This window comes from Dioscorea cayenensis, chromosome 10 (assembly GCF_009730915.1).
Source record: "Dioscorea cayenensis subsp. rotundata cultivar TDr96_F1 chromosome 10, TDr96_F1_v2_PseudoChromosome.rev07_lg8_w22 25.fasta, whole genome shotgun sequence".
NCBI lineage: Eukaryota > Viridiplantae > Streptophyta > Magnoliopsida > Dioscoreales > Dioscoreaceae > Dioscorea > Dioscorea cayenensis.
This window is the reverse complement of record NC_052480.1, coordinates 7,038,214-7,061,075: the sequence shown is the minus strand read 5'-3', so window position 1 is coordinate 7,061,075 and position 22,862 is coordinate 7,038,214. Positions and strand designations below refer to the sequence as shown.

At 37.6% G+C, this 22,862-nt stretch overlaps 2 protein-coding genes and 1 pseudogene across 11 annotated transcripts; 1 reads left to right on the top strand and 2 right to left on the bottom strand.

Moving 5' to 3' along the window:
• Positions 1-267: 267 nt before the first annotated feature.
• Positions 268-385, bottom strand: LOC120271043 (annotated as a pseudogene).
• A 233-nt stretch (positions 386-618) lies between these two features.
• On the top strand, positions 619-5,917 carry LOC120270010 (ribosomal RNA-processing protein 8). The gene is made up of 9 exons (XM_039277018.1): positions 619-943; positions 1,721-1,782; positions 3,263-3,314; positions 4,258-4,372; positions 4,472-4,566; positions 4,989-5,095; positions 5,184-5,298; positions 5,524-5,568; positions 5,687-5,917. The coding sequence occupies exons 1-9, from the start codon at positions 749-751 to the stop codon at positions 5,753-5,755; spliced, it is 855 nt and encodes a 284-aa protein (XP_039132952.1). The 5' UTR covers positions 619-748; the 3' UTR covers positions 5,756-5,917.
• A 1,641-nt stretch (positions 5,918-7,558) lies between these two features.
• LOC120270178 (probable lipid II flippase MurJ) lies at positions 7,559-21,826 on the bottom strand. Of its 10 annotated transcripts, none has more exons than XM_039277204.1 (15): positions 21,774-21,826; positions 13,181-13,245; positions 13,021-13,087; positions 12,889-12,949; positions 12,674-12,729; positions 12,495-12,578; positions 12,279-12,390; positions 10,622-10,710; positions 10,491-10,547; positions 9,522-9,645; positions 8,457-8,623; positions 8,309-8,381; positions 8,095-8,224; positions 7,757-8,026; positions 7,559-7,671 (listed from the first exon to the last, which is right to left on the bottom strand). In XM_039277204.1, the coding sequence occupies exons 1-14, from the start codon at positions 21,807-21,809 to the stop codon at positions 7,870-7,872; spliced, it is 1,278 nt and encodes a 425-aa protein (XP_039133138.1). In that variant the 5' UTR covers positions 21,810-21,826; the 3' UTR covers positions 7,559-7,671; positions 7,757-7,869. The 10 variants fall into 10 exon arrangements, with proteins under 10 accessions (XP_039133138.1, XP_039133140.1, XP_039133141.1 ...); XM_039277206.1 differs by having other exon boundaries at positions 7,757-8,020; XM_039277207.1 differs by having other exon boundaries at positions 12,300-12,390.
• Positions 21,827-22,862: the final 1,036 nt, after the last annotated feature.

Genomic DNA, 22,862 nt, shown 5'->3' with positions numbered 1-22,862 from the left:
TAGCACCTGACAACTTGACCTGGATTGAAGAGTTGCCGCTGAAGCTTCTACATGCCACCTTTTTCGTCGGGGAAGCCTCACCCGAAGAAGAACTTACTAGCTGAGCATACGATAACACCATCTTTCTTTGCAACAAACCCTTGCCAATGAAGCACCAGATTGTTGAGACAAGGGAGTCTTGCCGTCACCGCCACCACCATCGCCGGATTCTCTCCACAGGCTTCGCAAGAGATTCATCCTGTCACCACGAAACACCCCAAAAGAGAAAAGATGCAACACGAGGACTTCTAAGGAGGTCATCCATCCTAGTAATACTCTCGCCCAAGCACGCTTAACTACGGAGTTCTTATGGGATCCGGTACTTAGTGTTGGTATAATCGCACCCGCTAGTAGTTTTCTATGCTTGTTTCCAATTTGTCAAAGAAAAAAAAAATTATATAATTTAATTGGAAAATACCAATTTGGTGCCTTCAACATTTATTTATTTTAATTAATTAATTAATTGAAAGCATTTTATTAAAAATAATTTTAATTTTGACATTGGTCTTGTTCTAATTTTTATATTATTCTTTTAAAATTTATAAACTTTATAAAAATTTACTCCTTTTCAACCCAAAATTAAGAAAATCGCCATCTCCGGCGGCGAGCTCCATCGAGCTGAGGCGGCGGTGTGTTCTTCAGAGGAGGCTCCGGCGATCGAGGTCTTCCAGGAGAGACGAAGCGAGCGGTGCTCGATTCGATCCTCACTATGGCTGGAGAAGGGAAGCGGAGGGCCAGGAGAGGCAAACGAAAGCGGCACTCTCTCAACAATGCTTCTCCATCCTTGCAGAAGGAGGAGCATCCCTCGATTTCTCCTCCTCTTCACTCGTCCAGGCCTCCAAAGCGGAGCAGAGTTGAACCTTCTGCTCCAAAGTCCACGGCTTCATCCAGTTTCCTCGATAAGGTAGGGTTTCTCAACTCCAGTGCGGCTGAATTAGGTTTTCATTTTCTTAAGGTTCTAGATGTCGATTTAAATTCATTCATATTTGGAATAAACTGAGGGAAAGCTCATCAAATGAAGTAACTATTTGAAAAGTATTTGATTTGATGAAGAAACGAAACATTTTATTGTTTGTTTTAATTTTTTTCTTCTTGTGAATGATGGTGGTGATTAAGATTTTTGTTTCTGCAATGCATTAGATTGATGAATAGGTTACCTTTTACTGCAAATGAGACTTGACATTAGAGTGAGGGAGAATTGTAGAGTAAATTATTCCATGCTTCTTGGGGTTGTATTCAAACTAGGGCACTATTGAAGTTGGATTGTGATAAGGATTGGCTAGGATATGCTAAAGCTTGGGTTGGTTATGTATGATATCGGCTTGTTCCTTGTTTTAAAATGGGCATTTCAGAAAGGAATAAGTCCCACATCTGTTAGGTGCTAAGAGTCTCAGATATCCATTCAAAGCCAACATAGGTTAAGTAATGCGCCTTTCATGGAGATTGCAAGTCAAGGCAAAGAGATGTTTTAGCAGAACTTGTTGAAAACTAAGGATATTGATAGAACAATGGTGTCTAATGGAAGTATGCAAGCTTCAATTCATTTAGATTTAGAACTTGATAAATTGGTTGAAACTGACCGCTTTAAAACTTTTACGCTTTATCTTAGTTTCATTATTGTCGGGATCACTATCTTTCTTATAAATTGGCCACTACTGTAAAATTATATGTTAATGTGCAGATAAGAGGGAGGTTATCTGGAGCTCATTTTAGGATGATTAATGAGAAATTGTACACTTGCAGGTATGGAATTTCTCCATACGCTCTTAATTGTTGCTTTTCTCATACTCTTTTTTTCACTCAGAATTCTAAAACAACACAACCAATGAGAAGAATTTTATGTGGTGAAAAATTCTAACTACCATACTGTAGTATTGAACAACACTTAGTATGGCAACTCAATACTACCAAAACATGTAGAAAGTTGCAATTCTGCCAACACAAAAATAATGAAGGGTACTAATAGATTGCATATACATTTGCCAACATTATAAATTCCACCAGAGACCAAATTCTTCTGAAAGATCAATTTAATTCATTTTAATTTTGCCCTTAGTTTTTTTTAATATAATATGAAATTGACTTTTAACGTAGTGCAAAACTGGGAATTGGAAATGCATTTGGCTGCGAAACTTAAATTCCTGTGTTACTATTTATCCTTGAATGTAAAACATGTGACTATTTACTTAACAAAATGCAATTGAAAAAAAAATCTTCTAAAATGATTATTGTTGAATCACTCTGTTTTAGATGAAGAGGGTAGATTTGGGAACTCTTTTTAGGACAATAACATGTGCATCATATGTTACTAAACTTGAACCCTTTCTACCTTGTAACAACTTTTTGCTTTTGCTCAGACAAGTGGACCAGTGGTCCCACTGTATTTGCTTCTTACACTTTCTTTCTTCCCCCTATTTTTCAATATTATGAATCATTTATAATCCCAGTTTTTGCTGTTCAAAGGGTACTCCCTGGTGGAAAATCCCATAGTCTGCCTGTTGAATGGCAAGTTCAACTTCAAAATGCCCACTTAGCCTACCTATTAGGGGCAAAGTGCAACCAAGAGTCACTGGACCCTGGACTTGTGGTGGTATCCTTGCTAAAGGAGTTGTGACACTGAAATTAGGTTCTATGTTGTTAGTCTTGTTGCTTTCACTCATACAACTGGCCTTGATCTATTGTAATCTTTAATAGTCTTAGGCCAGAAATCTTTGTTTTTTTCTTTCACTGCTGTCATTGCAATTACTTTGACAAAGTATAATCTATCAAATCTCCAAGTCCACCTGATATGGTGCAAAGGCAATTAATTAATATGGGGCATAGCTTATGGCATCATAGTTGCTAAAGAGGTGCCACATTGGATGAACTAGATTTGTTCTGGTGAATTTATATGCATATGCATTTACGAATCTCAGTTCTAGTTCATATTTTTACAAAGTGTTGCTGCCACGCCATGAAATTATACCTTCTAGTGTATTAGCTTGTTAGTTGTATTGCAAGTCTTTAGCTTGTTAATTAATGCTTTTTGTTAAGTACTTACAGATGGGGGTGTTTGCATAATTTCATATTCTTTTGGGGGTGTGCAAGCAACTTTCTCTTGCTAATAATCATTTTCTACCATAAACAATATTGTGCCTGCATTGTCTTAAGTTTTTCATTTCTTGTATAGTAAATGAATTTAATGTCTCATAATTTTTTTTAATTTATTCTCATTATTTCTTAGTGGAAACGAGGCGCTTGACTTATTCAAGAAGGATCCGGAATTGTTTGATGTGGTAAATATCTACTGGCTTATGTCCCTCTATCTACTTATTTATTTTTTATTTTGCGATGAATCATCTCACTCTTCACACATATCTTTTCCCAGTGGATTCATCTAAACCATCATATGGAAACAATTACAATATGAAAATTAAGGCTCAAGATTACATGTGGTCATTACCCTACTTGCCAAAGATTTGGCATTAGACAGTTTAAAAAAAGCTGCATCTGTGCATTTTCTTTGATAACAACAGATGCCTTTTCCCCTCTTATATTCTTTTCTTTAGCTGCTTCTGCTCCAATCCACTTCCATAAGTACTCTTCATCTGTTTATTATTTCCATCATCAGTAATCCTTCAACGTTAACTTTTAATCAAGGCACTCTCTTTGATTTTTAAACAGTGCAAACTGCAAAGCTTTGGTAGAGTTCATCTGAGAGTTGAGATCCTGTATCCAATTTACCCATATCCATCATCATTCTCTGTGTTAGTCCTGAGCATGATGGCGGCTCTGATGAAATTTAGGTGTAATGAATATTTTTCTACTATGATATTATTCCATATTCTATGATTGTCTGGCATGAGCTGATGCTCAACTTTACCTGCTGCTGTCAATGCACAATACTTTGAGTGGCTATTTTACGATATCAGTACAAGGCCTTTATGTGAAAAATTGGCATTCCTCACGTAATAGCTGCTAATAAACAACTACTACAGGTCAAAAAGTGAAAACAAAAGTACTATACAAGGCGTTAATTTCAAAGGTGTGATTTGATCTGCACTTTCTGATGTTTCTTTCTAGTGCATGCTTCTCTTATGCTAGTGCTAACTGCTTCCTTATTTCTTAAGTTTTGTTACTGTCAATTTAAAAGGTTGGGAGATGTTTTTTCATGTATCACAAGTATATAATTTGACACTCATATACTGTTTTTCTCCAGGATTTAATGTTTTACTTTAGTATCATGCAGGATATCAAGAGCAGATGTCACATTGGCCAGAGCAACCAGTTAATATCATCATCAAATGGTTAAAGAATCATAGTTCTTCTATGGTAGTAGCTGATTTTGGATGTGGTGAGAATGAAGGAATTTTTGCCATGTTGCATCATACTAGCATATTTATTTAAGGGAAATTGAATCACTTGTGTGCTTATTAGTACCAGGACTTTGCAGGCAGTGCAACCCTTGCAAAAAATGTGAAGAATAAAGTCTTCTCCATTGATCTTGTTGCAAATGATCCATCAGTAATTGCATGTGACATGTCTCATGTAAGTGCTGCCTTCTAAAACCACTCATTAACAAATTGCTTAGCTTGAAATGAGAATGGCTAGCTATTGGTTTTTCCTAATATAAGATTCTTTCTAATTCTATACATACACTGCAAATCAAAATTTCATCTTGTTTTGACTAAATGATATATTGTTCAGTATTAGTTATCTTTTCAATTGTTCCTCTTCCCATTAAATGCAAGAGTGTGTTGCTCTCTTGTTCCCTTAATTGTTGTTTGAACAAAAAGATCACAATAAACTTCCCTGACTGAAGGGCCATGACTTATGCATCAAAAAGTGTTGACGATGTGATTGATGTGGCTGTTTCTAAAATCTAGATTATATTTAGAATACAAATTTGATATTTGAACTCCAAATATAATTTATGCATTCACATTGCCTCACAAGTGTCTTTTCTGCAGACACCCTTGGATTCATCATCTGTTGATGTCACTGTCTTTTGCCTCTCACTAATGGGAACTGACTTCCCAAGTTACCTGCAGGAAGCAAACAGAGTTCTCAAGCCATGGTTCACATTTATATGCTGTTTTTTTTATTTCTACAATCTCTAATTTTGACTTAATAACATTTATGAGCATTCATTATCATTGCTGCAGTGGTTGGCTATTAATAGCAGAAGTTCGAAGTAGGTTTGATCCAAACAATGGCGGAGCAGACCCTGATAAATTTTGTGAAGCTGTCTGTAAGCTTGGATACACTTCGGTTTCTAAGGTCATATTTCTGTAACTCCCTCTTGTTGTGGATCTACTTATTCATCTGTTTAAGAACTACTCTTCTCTAATTAAACCCCAAACAATGATCTGTATCTCAAAACTTAACTTTCGAAATGATTATCATTACTTGAGAGCTATTAATGCGGAGAATACTTGGTACAAGTAAATGGTGACACAGGCAGATAACTCTCGAATGTTTCTTATGAGTAGTGTTTTCTTGCAGGATTTGAAGAATAAAATGTTTCTTCTTTTCTACTTCAAAAAAAAGGTAATTTGTAATTTTTTTTTAAGTTAATTCCTTGTGAATTTGGAGATAAATTAGGGGCATCGTTACCATTTAATTGATCCTTTCATTTTCCTTCTTATATTTTTTTTTCTGTTTTCAGGAGAAGGTTGCTCCAGTGAAATATATAGAGTGGCCAGAGTTGAAAGCTTGTTTGTATAAACGTCGTTAACTTCCATCATATGTTATCTATGTTTTCTTTTATAGGTATACTTTTGGTTGAGGAACCATTTTCTAGATCTCACTAGACAACCACTTTCTCGTCCATTTCATTGTTTAATGATTGGTACAATTGCATGTCCATGGCTTGGTAAAATTAATTTAAATTTTTCAAGAGTTTTTTTTGTTTCCTCAATTTCCCGGGAGCGTTTGTGAGAAGAGTAAAAGTATTATATAAATAGATATTGGGTTTATAGTGTCATATATCAATGGGTTAAAAATATCATTTCACCAATTTAAAAAAGTGATTTAGAACTTGGACGTTCATATGACTTGGGCTGTTTGTTTCAAGAAAGTAAGATAAGATGGAATCAAATTTCTATAAAAATTATCATTTTCTTTTAAATTCAACTTATTATTTATCAAATCAAATTGGTTCTCGTACAAAATAAGAGAAGAAAATTATTATTATTATTTTTTTAAAAAAAAAAAACATTGTTGCTAGTGTGACTCCAAAATTTAAAAGTTTAAAACCAAGCATACAAAATAGAACTTTCACTATTTCTCATAAATAATTAATTGAAATTAAAAAAAAATGAAAAATCAATTTCTTTTCATGATTGGCCCCAACTTATACCAGTGAAAATCTGATAAAAATAAAAGACATCATCAACACATGCAGTTCTCCAATTGCATCCACGTGCACCAACACGTGGCAGGCACACTTGGATAACATATCAAATATGGCACCCTCAAGAAGCAGTATCAAAATGGCAAGCAAATAAAAAATTTACACTAAAAACAAGGGTGAGAAAGTGAGGAGTTTGAATGGAAAAGAAAGAGGAAGTGGAAGCCATGAGTTCCAGACATGAGTTCAAGCATAAAACAGAAGATCATAAACCTACTCCTCATGAGAAAGAGGGAACTGGAGTTTCCAACAAAGCAGGGGAAGTAGATGAAAAGCAGGAAAAGGAGGAACCAGAAGCCTGTTAAAGGGCTCCCTCACCAGCAATTTCCTCAGCCTCAAGATTTTGATACACGATTACTTGAGGAAATGTGAATAAATACATAAATCAATCAAATTTATGATATGAATATGTTAAAAAAAATTGTAATTAAAAAAATAATGGCATAGTGTAAAATGATTGTGCTAAAAACTTTTTTTTGCTGTTTGCTTGGCAATGTTGTGGAGAAGAAAGACCTGTTTGGCTTTGTCTTTTTTTCATGTTATTTATTTGTTTATTAAAAATAAAGTTTTTATATTTAATGAGTGTTTTTGTGTCATATCATTTTACCAATAATTGGAGCTGCAAGTGTTGTTGAACAACCATGAAAATGATATAAGATTTGAATTAGTCCCTCTATTTTTCTCTCTCTTCTTTTTGGTCACTCTACTCAGAAAAATGCTCCCAATTAATCTCTCTACTCTTAAAAAAATAAACTTACTTAATCCTTCTACGTTTGAAAATAACCCAACTAGTTTTTATATTTTTAAAAATAGATCGAGGGGCTAATTGAAAAGAGACTAAGAGTAGAGGGATTAAGTGGGTCCATTTTTAAGAGTCAAAGGACTAATTGAGAGTATTTTTTAGTAGAGGGACCAAAAGGGAAGAGAGATAGAAAAAAGAAAAGTGATCAATTCGGGTAATATATATATATATATATGCATATAAAAATAATAATAACTAATAACTAAGAACAATATTCTTCAAAAGAAACAAACGCATTCTATGCCAACTACTGAAACAAGAAATTTGAGGGGCATATGTTAAAAAAAAAACAGAAAATTTTCTTATTCAATGAAAAATACTTGTGAAATAATTTGCTGAAAACATATAAAGAAATGGAAGAAAAAGAAGTTAAAAGTGAGAATCACATACCTACTTGCATGATTACAATGTAAATGAAGTTCTTACTTTCAATCATGATCTGCATAAAAACATCATAAATTAAGATCTTGTTAGGTTTTGTTGGCAAAGAAATTAGAATCTAAACTTTAAACATTGATACACACCAGATACTTGAACTCTTCATATGCACTTGAATTAGCTGCAGAAACAAATAATCTTCTCTGAAATGGGTTAAAACTTTTTGTCATGGTTAAGATGGGTAAGAAGTCCTTAGCACTCAGAAACGTATGAACTGTTTTCTGTTTATCAATGTATTCAGCGTATCATTGACAAACTTAGTTTCTGGAAGTGGAAGCAACAGAAGAGGTAGATAAAATGCAGAAATCCCAAGAAACCCGGCAAATAAAATGGAGAAGAGCTCAGCAAGCCTGAACCTGCAGTAAAAACATGTCACACGACTTAAAAAATAAATGCCTGAAAAAGAACACAAAGATGAAAGAACCTTAAAATGAGGATGGAAGATAGGAAGAGATGTAGCAGTTTGTATGAGATCATTGTGATAAATCCTGAAAAAATACAATAAGGTAGAAGCCGAAGAAGAGGGTTGATCACTTCTTTTATGTATTCCATTCCTGCAAAATTAGAGGCAGGATAATAATGCTGATTGAAATTTGAAAGTGATATTGATCAGAGAGATGCGAACATAGGGAATATACCACATATTTTCTTTGAAAGGAGAAACAAGAGAGCCAAGGATGATAAACTTGTGATGCATGATGTTGAAAGTGCCTTGAAAGGATAAAAAGCCATTCAGTATTTGAATCAGAATTGTTTGTTTAGTCACTATGGAGGATGCGAATGTACCAGTCCCTGAGCTCCGAAATGAAGAACATTGATGGAAAGCCAGTCTAGAATGCCATTCAAGAATATAGCAGTCAGATTGATGAGAAATAGCCAGTTCCCTTCTCCAAGGGAATAAAATACTGCCGCAAATACTTCGCGCATGATCCAAAAAGGTGAACTGATTGAATCTGCTTGAAAAAAAAAATTTGAGTAGAAAATAATACCTCAAAATCTCCTACAAGTAACAAAATAAAGGATTCATGAAAAGGCCATAGTCAGAAAATGTTAATCAACAATTCTTCTAAGTTTTATGTGACGTGTTTTCACATTAAATCAATATAAATTATGAATTTTTTTCATGTCAAATGCTAGTTGCAAATGCTCATATGCGCCACACAAAAGGATCATGATTCAATGACTCTAGCCAACAAAAGAGTGGTGACACTAAACTTCAGTAGAATCACAATGATAGTACAAGATTTCAACACTTATACTATTATCTAGTAAAAACCTTTATTATATCTTATAACTTGATCAATAGCTCATGATTGACACCACTAATTTAAAATTGGCACTCTCAAGATTGATAAACCATCTCTGTTTTCTCATTTTCTAAGGAAAATCTCTTTAAAGCTTAATAAAGTTCAAATTTGAATCTGCAATTCATTGTCACACACATTTTGATTTATCTGAACTGATTTCAGCCGTCAATATTAATGTATTAAGATATCATCTTTCTGAGATAATCAGCAACTCTCCAAAGAGATCTATTGAAGAAATTTAGTGTACAAGAGATCAGATGCATGCAAGGAACCAAGAGTAATGCAGCATGGAACAACCAAAGGGATATCAAAAAGCAAATTGCTTCTTTCTTTTGGCATCTAGTGCATAAAATATTATGGAAAACAGAATTTTTTTCGCCATCTTTGCAAAAATTAAATGGATTTTCTGGAACTACTATCAATACATTAAGTAATCAAACTGTTTCTTATTTAAAAAATAGAACATATCATGCTAACTTATTTGGCCATGGAACAGGAGTTGAAAGATCAGGCATTACTAGCTTCAAATAGGAAACAGACTTACAACAAACTAGCAACGATGAAACGAAGGCACTAGCAGCAGAATCAAAAGCAAATCGCTGAAAAACCAAATTGGCAAGTGGCCTTGCCAAAACACAAATAGCGCATGTGATTGGCAAACTGACAACCTGTCAAAGAATAAAAACGAAAAGAAATCTCATAATTGCGAAATAAGGACTAATGAATAGTAAAACAAGCTAAACAAAATAAAAGAACCTTAAAGAAACAAAGCTCATAAGGTAAAGCAATTAAAGTAACTAAAGATTGTTTGGTAAATTTCTTTCTTCAGGCCAACAAGAAAATTGCAAGCACTGGAGGGTTTGTGTCGGATTTCTTTTTAATTAGTTCATGTCGATTAAGTCGAGCTAGCATTTTTGGATAAATCCAAGTCTAGAAAAATTTACTTTAGATAAGGCTATATGTACTCAAAGGATGCTTGGATAAGATTTCAAATCTCCAAACAAAATAAGTAGGGATCTTTTCTAAAGTGATAAAAAAAACAGAATATAAAGTTTTTTTCCAAAATAATATGATCCTTGGAGGATGTGATTGCCTACTACTAAGTGTGAGGCACTTAGAAAACCCAAGTTCATATCATAGGTTTATGCTACATCGGTACTTCAATTTACCTACCAATAATAATTCACATACAAAGCAGCACCAAGAAAAGTGGACAAGTTGATTAAAAAGTGAAATTCAAAGAAATCACAAGTCTAATAGGCAGCATGCAGAAGGTTCAATAAAGAGCAATATAATAGACAAATGATTTCTTACCACCAACTAATGTGTTCTATCCATAAAAAAAATCGTGAATCAAAATTTGCGCTATATTACTAAGGTAGCATCACTGGAAGATCTTTTTAACTTGGTTAAGAAATGAAATAGTAAGAAATCACACAGATTCTGAACAAAAAATAAAAAATTTAAGAAATTGGTGATAGCAACCTTTGCAAGGTACAATTGGAGACCTTACCATGGATAATAAAATGATTTTCAGCAGGCTCTCCTTTAGACTCACCCATGAGCAACGCTGCATCAAGATTACTGTATAAATTTTTCTAGACAAGTATTTTTATCAAATTAAAAGGACTTTGACTGGTTTACCTCCACATGCCTTGCAAAAATGGGCACTACAGGTAGCACAATTATGCTGGACAGAATTCCCATTGGAGCCATTGCCAAGAGATGTGCATCTAGGAATAATAATATATCAGTGGACAGTAGCATAAAACAGATATTCTAGTCCTCTATAAGTAAGACATAATGGAATTGATCAATGAGGCAACTTTGAGGAATAGCAATTAACACACATATACACACACGAAGAGAGAAGAAATTTCTTTATAATTATGCTAACAAGGATGTGGGTTCAAAATTTCACTTTATAGTATCTAAATTAGATATTAATAACTGTTAACAAAACCAACACAAGATGTCCATATATTCTGATAGCATGTACAAGATTTATTATGAAGTGGAGTTCAAAGAATATAACACACACAGCAAGAAAATATTAGGCTCATAACTCTTGCAGTCCATCTAAACTCTTGCATTAGATGCCAATCATAAGTTTAATATACTGAGTGTCACAAATTATAAACCAGTAAGAAAAAAAATAATGCATGCTTTGCTTCAATAACTCTTCCCCTAATCAGTAAAATAAGGAAACTTATATTCTCAACAACGAAAAGATTTATCATGGAGTTCTCAAAATCACATATCAGAGTAACAAAACTATGCAGCCTATGTAATAAGTCCAGGATCTCTGCCAAAAAGACTCCATCCAAGGCAACCAGTAGACATTGATGACGATCTTGTCATGTTAAACATTTGGATTTATAAACTTGATTTGTGTGGTCTAGGATCTATGCTTTCTGGTGAAGGTTGACCAATTGAAGGACATGGGAGATTTATTTTCTTGTGCTTTGCTTGATTAGTCAACAACTTTTGGGGTTAAGCTCACGCTTTCTTGATAAATGTAGTCCAATACGAACTCTTTTAAATGTATCACTTGGTAGGTCCAAGTGTTGAGGTGAAATTAACAGCTTCAGTCCAACTGCAACAACATTCTTCAATCAATTGTGCCATTTATTATCAAGGATAGATTGGCTAACTCCTGTATTTGATTCATTGATCCTAATAATACTTATCATTATCCAGTCAAGGAAGACTCCAATAGAACCAAAACAAAACTAGTTTTGATAAATATATTAAAAATTACTAAATTGTAGATCAAGAAAAAATGGATCAGTACATATATATATATATATATATATACTCATGATCCATACTTTGCCTGATGAAGAAAGTGTTTAACTCGATGAAATTAGGCTGGATCATCAACTAACTATGAGGCACCAAAGATACAGACAGAACCATAAAAGTTAAAAAAAAAACAAGTTAGGGAAGGGAAAAGCTGTGGGTTAAACAAAAAAGAGGCATCCAATGTGGAAAAAACCTGGCAGATTCAGACAATGATTAGATCGAGTGGAATCATTATATAGATACTCTAGGAATAACTTTTATTAATTATTCCAACAGGTTCCCCTTTGGCTAGCTTATGCTCATGCTTTCTCCTGCTTTATTTTAATTTTCTATTCCCTTTGCTAAATGGTTTCTAAGAGAATCGAGAATCAACAGACATTTATTAAATCTAAAAATAACTCTGTACACATAAAACTACTAGAGTGAAAATGCAAAATAATAAATAAATAAATATATAACTTATACTAACACCAAAAAGATATTAGAGGCAATTTACAAGTGAGAGCTGCTGCAGCACCAGGCACAAATGAGGAAAAATATAGATCTGTAAGGGATGTAATCTGCAGCAAGCCAGAACTAAGTATAGCTGGTATCATCAAGAAAAATAGCTGCACAAAGAGGAAAAGAACACCAGATTATTTTGATCCCTACTCTAACAGTGTTATTTAACTTCCTAGTATATGAAGAAAAATCCTATATATATTTTGTAAACCTCATGAACATGTTTGTTTTTGAAGAAGTCCTTCCAAGATATAGAGTAAGACTTCTGTCCTGTTTTGTGTTGGATAAGGGCCTGCTGAATGCCAGAAGACACACTAATGTGTGGTGTTTAATATGACCAAAAAACTTTACACAAGCTGGAAATAGAATGCCAATTTGAGAAGAGAAAACCTGTGTTATCAACTGCAGTAGGGATCCCATAGAAGTTCCACAGGCTATATAGACTCCTGAAAAAAATTGAAATTTAAACAATATAAAAATCAATCAGAGGAATTCAAAACTTCCAACAAATGAGAAATGTCACACAACAGACTATAATAAAATGGAAAACAAAATGAAGCAGATGAATCAATGATTAACCTTAAAGAAATAGACTAGCTATGCACCTGATAGTACATTATTCACACCATTAGCGCATGATTGATTTAACAAAACATATACTGCGCACTGGATCAAGGAAACAATAAGTAAGGCATAGTATCTCATTCAAAAGATAACTTATTTCAAGCAAAACTTACTGATATCATAATAGCAATACTAGTTATAGAAGGGCTGAGAGAAGGAAGCAGATCATCTCCTTCTGCACTAAAAGATCATCTCCGTCAACTTTACATAATCATAGCAAGGTTAAAATGCCAATCACACATTAACAGTTAACAATCAACTAAAATTACTCACGTTAGACAACCGAACCCGATTCCCAGAGAACCAGCAACCAGAATGCAAGGAATCATCAATTTTAGCTGTCAACAACAACAACAACAACAATTAAACAAACTAGAATGTGATATGTCATATTGTTGTAATTTTAAGAAGCAAATAAGAAAAAAATTGCCTTGGATAACATACTCTTAATTGGATTCTTGAGAGAGAAAAAAAACAACAAATTCTATTGCCAAAATTTTGAAACTAGTTGAGATCTTAAATAATAAATTGTAGATGAAACATGTAATGATTGAATTTGTCATAATAATTGGATCAGACAATTTAAATTAGTTAAAATTATAATATATATATATATATATATTATATTTAATACTGTCAAAATTAAAGAGCCTTTTATCTAAAGAGGGAAATTTAAAAAAAAAAAATTCTGAACATCAGGGTCATACCTCAATGAAAAGCAACCATACTAATATCAACACAAGGATGAAGTTTCACAGAGCAGAATCAACGAGGACTTAGCATTCCGAATGCTATAGAAGAAGCTCAGTATTCATTCTCTATTTTTGCTACTGTAACTAGTTAGTGGCTTTTGGTCAGCAGACATTTGTAACAGTCATGATGGCTTGATGCCCTGGTGCAGGCTATAAATACTCTCTTGGTGGTTGTCCAAAGGGATATAAAAATAAACCTCCATTTCTCTTCTGCTTCTTCATCTTCTTCTCTTCCTTTCTTATCTCATCTTCCATTAACTGTCAATCTTCAGGAAATTGCATGAATTTCCTCTGATTGCAGGAATTGAAGCGTGGATTTCTCTGAAATTGCATCACATGCCTGGTTAAGGCATTAAGCCAAAGTTTGAAACTCCAGCACAAATAAGTTGGTATGAAGCCGGTGCTTAGACATGCCAAAATAACGCTACTTTGCAGATAACTTGTCAAACGTGAGTATGTTCTGTTTATTAATTTTCCATTGGTTTAGCAAAAAGTTATCCTATCATGGATATTGTCATGGGGCTTATCCACCTAGATCAGCACCGTGCGGCGATTGGCTACGCTCATTCGTACCAACCCAGCCTTTCTTCCCTTATGCCCTAGGATCCGGTCAAGAAAGAAGCAAAGAAACAAAAAACACCAAGTATGAAGAGAGAAAAAGTAACTCTCTTGAAGTGGAAAAGTTTACAACCTTAGCCTGAGGCCTTACAATTCTCACTTGGCTCTCAAGGCCACCCTTTGCCCCCTTCTTTAGGCGAGAGAACCCAAGTCTTAACCTTGCTTGGGTGTGGCCGGCCTTATCTTCGGCCATGCCTTTATGTCAGCCTGAGTCAACACCGTGACATCATGGCTGACTGTACCGCTCGCGTCACGCGCCATGCCGAGCCATGCCACGCCTCATGCCCTACCAACCCCTCGCCCTGCGCTATCCTTGGCCGAGGCACCATACCCTGACAGCCCTAGCAACCATGCCACCCCTATCCGATGTCATACCATGCCTTGCGCCTGCGTCATGGCTGCCTTATCGCTTGCGTCATGCCGATACTACCGATAGCGACTGGTCCCTGCCATGCCTCGCCTCTCGGTATCTGATCCATGACCCGCCCAAGTCATGGGTATATATTCTAGGCCAATGCCTTAGAATATTTTTGGCCTCTCCCGGCCTAGCACTACCGATACCACCACGCCCCGCTCGGTCATTGCGTGGCGCTGCCGACGCGGCCCAATCACGCCTTAGGTTAGGTTGCGCGGGATGTCATACCCGCTAATAAACGAGTGTGGTGTCCGACCGTACAATCTGTGCTGCCAATGCTCGCCCTCAACCATCGTCTCGGCCAAGCGAGCTGGTCACGCCCTGCCAAGGGCGGACATCGCAAAGCCCCGTTACAAACCTCCCCCACTTGAAGAGCCCGACGCCCTCCTCGGATGAGCTTGAAGGTACACCTGAAACAACTCCTTGAACTGCCAAAGAGTTGTGCCCATCTCCCAGCTCGCCTCTGACTCGGGGAGATCCTTTCCATTGGACTAGAAAATAAGTCCGCCGGTTCTTCTTGCTCTGCCCCTCCACCTTCCGATCTAGAATCTTCTCGACCATCCGAGTAAATTCCTTTCGCACGATCGGAGGCGCCCGCCCAACCGATTCCGCTCCAGGTGCTGTTAATCGTTATGATAGGGCTTCAAGAAACTCACATGAAAGGTTGGATGTAATTTCAACCTTTCGCATAGGTTTAGCCTGTAAGCTACACTCCCTACCTTCTGCATAATCTCAAACGGTCTATCATACCGCTAGATCAAACCCTTGTGGACATCTTTCCGATGCAATTTCTTCCACACCTGCGGCGTCAACTTCAGCCACACCCGGTCTCCTACTTTGAACTCCAAGGGCCTCCTCCCTTGGTCCGCATACTTCTTCATTCGCCTAGCAGCCTTCGCTAAACTATCTCTCGCCTTCTCCATCATCTCTAGTCGCTCCAGAGCATAGTTGCGCGCGGCAGGACACCCACTGCCCGCTTTGCGCTTAGCGACCTCGGGTGAAGTGAGAGGCTAAAAACCATATGCTAGCTCAAAAGGACTCTGACCGGTTGCTGAGGACTGATGCAGGTTGTAAGCAAACTGCGTCGTGTCCAGTAGGTCCAGCCAATTCTTCTGGGAAGCCGAGACATAGTGGCTGAGATGCTCGAGCAACGCATTGACTCGCTCCGTCTGCCCGTCGGTCTGAGGATGATTGGCTGTAGAGAACTTCAGCTCTATTCCCAATAAACCAAATAATGCCATAAAGAACTGTCCCATGAACCGGGCGTCTCGATCACTCAAAATGTCTTGTGGCACACCGAAGTGCTTCACCACATGACGCATAAAAAGGGTTGCTGCCTTCTCAGCTATGCAAGTAGTTGGTGTTGGAATGAACACAACATACTTAGTTAGGCGATCAACGACCACCATAACCACGAAAATGTCGTTGACTTTAGGAAAACCTGAGATGAAGTCCATGGAAATCGACGGCCACGGTCGCTCCGGAACAGGTAGCGGTCATGGTGGTCGTCGATTTCCATGGACTTCATCTCAGGTTTTCCCAAAGTCAACGACATTTCCGCTGTTATGGTGGTCGTTGATCGGCTAACTAAGTATGATGTGTTCATTCCAACACCAGCTACTTGCCCAGCCGAGAAGACATTGAGATCAACTTCAGGCCCCCCAACCATCCCCCCTTCGGCAAGACTAGCCTGGCCAGTAGCCTGTAAATGACTAAATAGCAACTAGACATCAAAAGGAACAAGTTTTCTATTCAACTCCAACTGAGAAAACTCTTCTATAAGTCTTGAAAATTCATACAAGAGAGAAGACTTCAAAGAAAAACAGAAAAACATGAAAACATTAAACTAAGGAGGTGTTTGGAATCTGGATGTCAAGATTGGAGTGGGAGTGAGGGCGTATTGGATGTAACCCCTTGTTTGGGTATACATCAATGGGAGTAAGGGGGATTATGGAGGGAATGAGACTCACCCATGTGAGTGAGTCTCACTCACCACACAATTGGGGGGATTGTGGGGGATTGGACAACTTGAATATGAAAATGACTAATATGCCCTTATATATATCATATTTTACAAGGTGTTTTTAATTGTTTTGATTTTTTTATTACATTGTTGTTCTTGTGCAAAAAAAATATAAAAATTATTATAGTTAACTTCTTTTATTGGAATTATTTTTAATTTAATTTGTAATTAAAACCATTAGTTAATAGCTAATTAATGATATTATTACTTAAATCCAAAAAATTAGAATGAAATTGTAGTATTATAAAGTTAAATATTTATTTTTGATAATTAATTATTTACATTTTGTTAATATTTTTTAAAAATATAATTAAAAATAACTCATTATTATATATACAATAGTATTTGTTTTGCATAAAGGGCATAAGTGTCATTTTATCATATTTACTTTCTTTACTTTTCCCATTCCCAATAAATTACACTCTCCAAACCTTACCAACCAAACACATTCTTTATTCTCACTTCGACTCCACTCCCCCTCATGTCACTCCTATCCTATTCCTCCTTAAACCCACTCCTGACAACCAAACGCCCCCTAAAACATCAGTAATTTAAACATACTAAAACTTTGGTAACCAAAATGAAACTGACTAGGTGACTAAGCTAGCCACGTGCAGCAACCCGGTGCATCAAACCACTTATCAAACTTACCTCGAACTTAAACTCACCTTTTTGATTGATCAGATCAGGGCCACACGATCATAATCAACTCCGATGCTTGACTTTAACCCTGATGCTAGACTTTCTCTTCTGCCTCGAACTTATGCACTCTCTTTGATCTTCAAATCCTGACCGTTCTTCACAAACACAATCCGAGCTGTCTCCATTTGCCTCGAACTTATACTAAACCCCTTGATAAATTAGATCACAGCCAATCAAACTTTCCCTCTTCACAAACACTGGTTAAACCAAACCAACTAACTCTATTGCCTCGAACTAATACACATCCCTTTGATGATCGCATCCTGGCCGTTAACTGGAAAACCAATCTTGACTCTTTTGAGACTGCCTCGAACTTAAACCAATCATCTTGATGAAGTTAATCTCTGCCATTCGTTCTTTCCCTCTCAAACCTAACCAACATTCAAACAATTGAAATGTCAGTTTTACCCTATGATCAAAACCTATTTCCATCAGAACACTTAGTGCATCAAGTTATCAACCTGAGTCACCTGACAACCTCCTTGCTTGGCTACTTCTTCACTGAGTTCACTCCATCCTCTCTGTTTTTTCACCGAGTATGTATATTAGATTATTAGTATTTTTTTTTTAATTATTGGATCATCCAATCAATGATCATGTATTACTCCTTATTGAAAATGAAAATGAGAATGAATGTATAAAATTTTTGGTGAAATAAATAGAACATGAATGATAAACTTCATTTTTATAGATATGCCTACGTGTTAGATTAAATGCCTTAATGAGTTAAAATGTTGAAAATATCAAATATCAAATATTAATATGTATCATAATGTATACATGTATAAGTAAATAATGTATATTTTTTTTTGACATTTTACCCTCAGCCCCCTATCAATAAGTCCTGGTTCCGTCCCTGCAACATTGTCTATCTTAATCACAAAATGTGTTCCCAAAAGATAGACTCACCACACATGGAGAAAGTGGATCACCGCCAACATCTCCTTCTTGTGTGTTGAATACTTCAGCTCCGCATCCTTGAGCTTCCAGCTCTCAAAGGCCACCGGATATCCCTCCTGGACCAACACTCCGCTCACAGCCTTGTCAGATGCGTTAGTGTGTACCTCAAAGGGTACATCGAAGTCAGGAAACTTCAACACGGGTTCACTGGAAATGGTTGCCTTTAACTTCTCGAAAGCTCGCTTCTAATCCTCGTCCCAGCCCCACGGCCAGTCCCTCTTCAGCAGATCAGTCAAGGGTGTTGCCACCTTGGAGTACCCCTTGATGAACTTCGATAGTAATTGGCCAATCCAAGGAATGAGCGCAACTCCGAGACTTTGCCAGGTGCTGGCCAGTCAAGGATTGCTTCCACCTTCCTCCCGTCCATTCGGACCTATCCTTGCGAGATCAAGTGCCCCAAGAACTTGATGCTGTGCTAAGCGAACTTGCACTTCTCCAACTTGATGTAGAGTTGGTGTTCTCCCAACCTGCAAAACACCCTCCTCAAGTGACGTATATGGTCCTCCATAGACTTACTATACACAACTACATTATCAAGATACACATTCTCTTAAACAAAAGAGATAGTGATATAAACTTGATTAACAAAATTGTTTACAAGCCAAAAAGTACATCCCATAGATACAAGGAAAAAAAAAGAGAGAACAAACAAAAGTCGGGGAACTCGGTCTCTCCTGGACCGCACACTTGTTCCCCTTGCCCGACTCCCTCAAGCTACGGGGCCCTCAGCACCCCCGTTAACCTCTATATCTAATGGGGACAGGTCCATCAACTTGGGACATGTCAACATATCGTGTGGTCCTCCGCGTGCTCGCATATCACACAGCCGGGAGGCGGTGTAAACCTCCATGGGCCCGTCTCGGGATCCCACTGACTCCGGTAGGGGCGGGCAAGATGCCTCCGCATTTCCCGCCTATAATCCCTTGCCCTCGAGAATATCTGCTTCATGGACGCAACACAGGATTCTGCTGAATCGAGCCCGTGTCGAGGTGGAACCAATAACGTCCCCTAGCAGCGTCAGGCGGAGCATGCCGATGTCGCCTCGTCGACACTGCGGCCGAGAAAAGTCGGGGAAAGTCAGCCCTTGAGATTGCATCTACCATGCTCTTGAGATCTTCCAGACTGCTCTCCAATTGGTCCAGTCTCTAGCCAAACTGGTCCATCCGCCCTATGTCATAATGGAATCCAAGTAGGTCGATAAAAAGGCCGTCATATTTCTGACAAAGAGAAGTAATATATCCCACACCCTCTGGAGGGAAGCCTACCGTCAAGTCAGCCTGTTCACCACAATCATCCAACCCACCAAGTCCTCGAGGTCTTTGGATTAGATGTCTTAGTTCCTTCCAGCCATCTTGCTATTTCTTAAGCTCGGGGCTCACGATACCACTTGTCACAAGGCTTATCCAGCTAGATCAGCACCGTGCGGCGATTGACTACGCTCATTCGCACCAACCCAGCCTTTCCTCCCTTATGCCCTAGGATCCGGTCAAGAAAGAAGCAAAAAAGCAAAGGACACCAAGTATGAAGAGAGAAAAAGTAACTCTCTTGAAGTGGAAAAGTTTACAACCTTAACCTGAGGCCTTACAATTCTCACTTGGCTCTCGAGGCCACGCCCCCTCCTTTTTATAAGGCGAGAGACGAGTCTTAAACCTTGCTTGGGTGTGGCCGACCTCTATGCCGATCCGAGTCGACACCATGACATCATGGTGGTCCCATGCCGCTTCGCGTCCGCGGCGCCATGCCGAGCTATGCCGCGCCTCGTACCTGCCAGAGGCCTCGCCTGCTTGTTTATGCGGGGCTGCATTGTCCATGGCCGAGGCACCATACCCTGACAACCCAGCAACCGTGCCGCTCCTGTCCGGTGCCATACCGTGCCCTGTGCATGCGTCATGCCGGCCTTGCCGCTCGCGTCATGCAGATACTACCGATAGCGACCCATCCCTGCCGCGCCTCGCCTCTCGATACCCGATCCATGACTCGCCAAAGTCATGGGTATATATTCTAGGCCAATGCCTTAGAATATTTTTGGCATCTCCCGAAATAACACTGCCGATACCACCACGCCCCGCTAAGTCATTGCGGCTGGCTGCCGAGCGCCCGATCACGCTTTTAGGTTGGGTTGCGGCGGGATGTCATAGCCGCTAAAAGATCGAGGTGTGGTGTCCGACCGTACAATCGTAGCTACCGATGCTCACCCTCGACCATCGTCTCGACCAGCGACCGGTCACACCACGCCAGGGGCCGGACGCCCGCTAAAGCCCGCTACAGATATTCTCAAGGGACTGTCTGGAAGCACTGGCAGCATTTGCATCAAAAGGATTTCAAAAAGTCTTTTCGAAAAAAGGAGCTTATCCCAATCACCATGTGAAGAACCTTTTTTAAGTTATGAGGATTAAAAGCAGCTCTCACATGTAGCAAGCAACTTATTTACAAGAAAGAACAATGATTATAGCTACATAAATAATATTAAAATGATCTCCCAGAATTAATCTTAAAGCAAACACCTAAACTGCAAGCTAAGCGACCCTAACTACAATTCCAAATGGAGCCACAACTTTACCAATCCAACATTTTTACCCACCCGGGTCGTCTGCAGTTTTATAAACCTTATCAAGTACAATTTTTATCATCAAATTTTTAAGGATGTTCGTACTATTAGGATTTCTTAGTTCCAATTAGTAGTTCAATTACTTTGTATCCGACAAGTAGGAGTCAAAATCTTCATATTTTAACCATTTGGAGTGTCATAATGAGCCATGTCAATGGCTGATTTCTTCATTATGCTAACCCCTTCCTGGATACCCGACTAGCTACTGCCTGCTAACACATTAGTCTGTAGCATAGATGACCTAAGCTCCATAGATGACCTAAGCTCCAATTGGTGGTTCAATTACTTCCTAACCAACAAGTTGTATGCAAACCATATACAAATTAACTTTCAACACTGTCTGAAGCCCGACTAAATAATACTTAAATGCACTCACAGTAATATTTAAAAATAGAAACATAAAATGATGAGCTTATTTCAAAATTTTCTAGTAAATCAATTAAATGACAATACGTAACTACCTCTCCTTAGAAATTTTTCATTATTTTTAGTCATTTAACTACTCACTTAAAAGAGTTGTGGTCTCAAACGCAGGCATGCACTCTTTCAATGGCCCATTCTCATTTTCCTTTTTATAAAGAATCAAATAAAACCATAACTGGATGTGCCCCATGTAGAAGAACACAGATGCCAGTGTCCATATGTGCGGATACCACTCTCGAATACAAGGGTTGCCAAAATTTCAATGTTGAGCATAACAAGTGAAAAGCTGAGATAAAAAATAACGCATCTCACGCTATATAACAACTATAGGAAGCTACAACAACAAATAGGTGTTAGGAACAAACCTGAGTCATGGCCATTTCTCTAATAAAGCTGGCCATTGGTCAACATCCATAAGCTGTTCATTGCAAACAAAAATACAAAAATCAGATGCTTATTTTAAGGAAACCATTAGTGAAGTTTTTCTTCTTCAAATAAGGCATGTACAGAAGATCTCTAATAAATCTGAAAAGGACTAGTGGTAACTAGTGAAATATCATCTGTCACACTGATGTTAACTTTAAAAAGAATGATTTAAAACTTAAGATTGTCATGTGTATTTTCAGGAATTTCTAATCTATGGAAGTTTGCATGTCCAATGCTTGAAATGGTTAATGTGAGCAACATGATAACAGAAAATTTGAAAACAACTCAAAAGTATAAAAACAGATAGTGGGGAAATAGATACCTCGGCAACAAAAACCAAATCATACATTTGGTCAGGGTGAAGTTTGAATAAACTAAAGACTAAAAATGTAGCATTGTCCATCAAGGTAAAGATATAGAATGTCAAGATCAATACTCAAAACTCAAAAAGCTAAACAACCAACCAAGGCTGTAAACAAGGTTATATGTCCATTGAAAGGCAATTTGTACAGAAAAAACTCATGCATATTGCATTTGCATTTGTTGTATGGCAGTTCACAGATCAAGCTAATAGCAAAGAACCAGACCTATGTAGGGTTAAGAGTTTGGTTGGTTGGTAATAAATAGTCAGAAGATTGTATATTGCTAAACATGTCATAATGCTAAGTAGTTGAACAAGAAAATAGGTGAACATAGTGTTATTGGTAGAAGTGGCACTCAAAGTGAATGTCAGCCTGCTTTGAACCGCTTACCAATGTGAAGGTGGATTAAAGGAACCCAAGAAAATGGCTTTGATCACGAGCCTTATCCAACTACATATTAGTAGGTTCTCTATTTGTGAAAAAGCACCCACATATTCGGAAAACAAACTTGGATTGAACCATATCCAATATAAAATTGTACACTTACCCAGGGGCAGATATGATGTCCTCTGCAAATATAGTATGTCAAAAGCAACAAATGCCTCAATCTACATCACCATGTATATGATGGATCTCAGATGTAAAAAATAAATAAAATAAATAAAT

Coding starts and splice junctions, on each gene's coding strand:
- LOC120270010 (XM_039277018.1), top strand. CDS start 749: ATGGCTGGAGAAGGGAAGCGGAGGGCCAGGAGAGGCAAACGAAAGCGG. Junction 4,567..4,988: donor TTGCATGTGACATGTCTCAT/GTAAGTGCTGCC, acceptor TCTTTTCTGCAG/ACACCCTTGGATTCATCATC. Junction 5,096..5,183: donor AACAGAGTTCTCAAGCCATG/GTTCACATTTAT, acceptor TCATTGCTGCAG/TGGTTGGCTATTAATAGCAG.
- LOC120270178 (XM_039277204.1), bottom strand. CDS start 21,809: ATGGCCAGCTTTATTAGAGAAATGGCCATGACTCAG. Junction 12,579..12,673: donor TACTGCAGTTGATAACACAG/GTTTTCTCTTCT, acceptor TCTGGCATTCAG/CAGGCCCTTATCCAACACAA. Junction 8,027..8,094: donor TCTTCCATCCTCATTTTAAG/GTTCTTTCATCT, acceptor TTTTTACTGCAG/GTTCAGGCTTGCTGAGCTCT.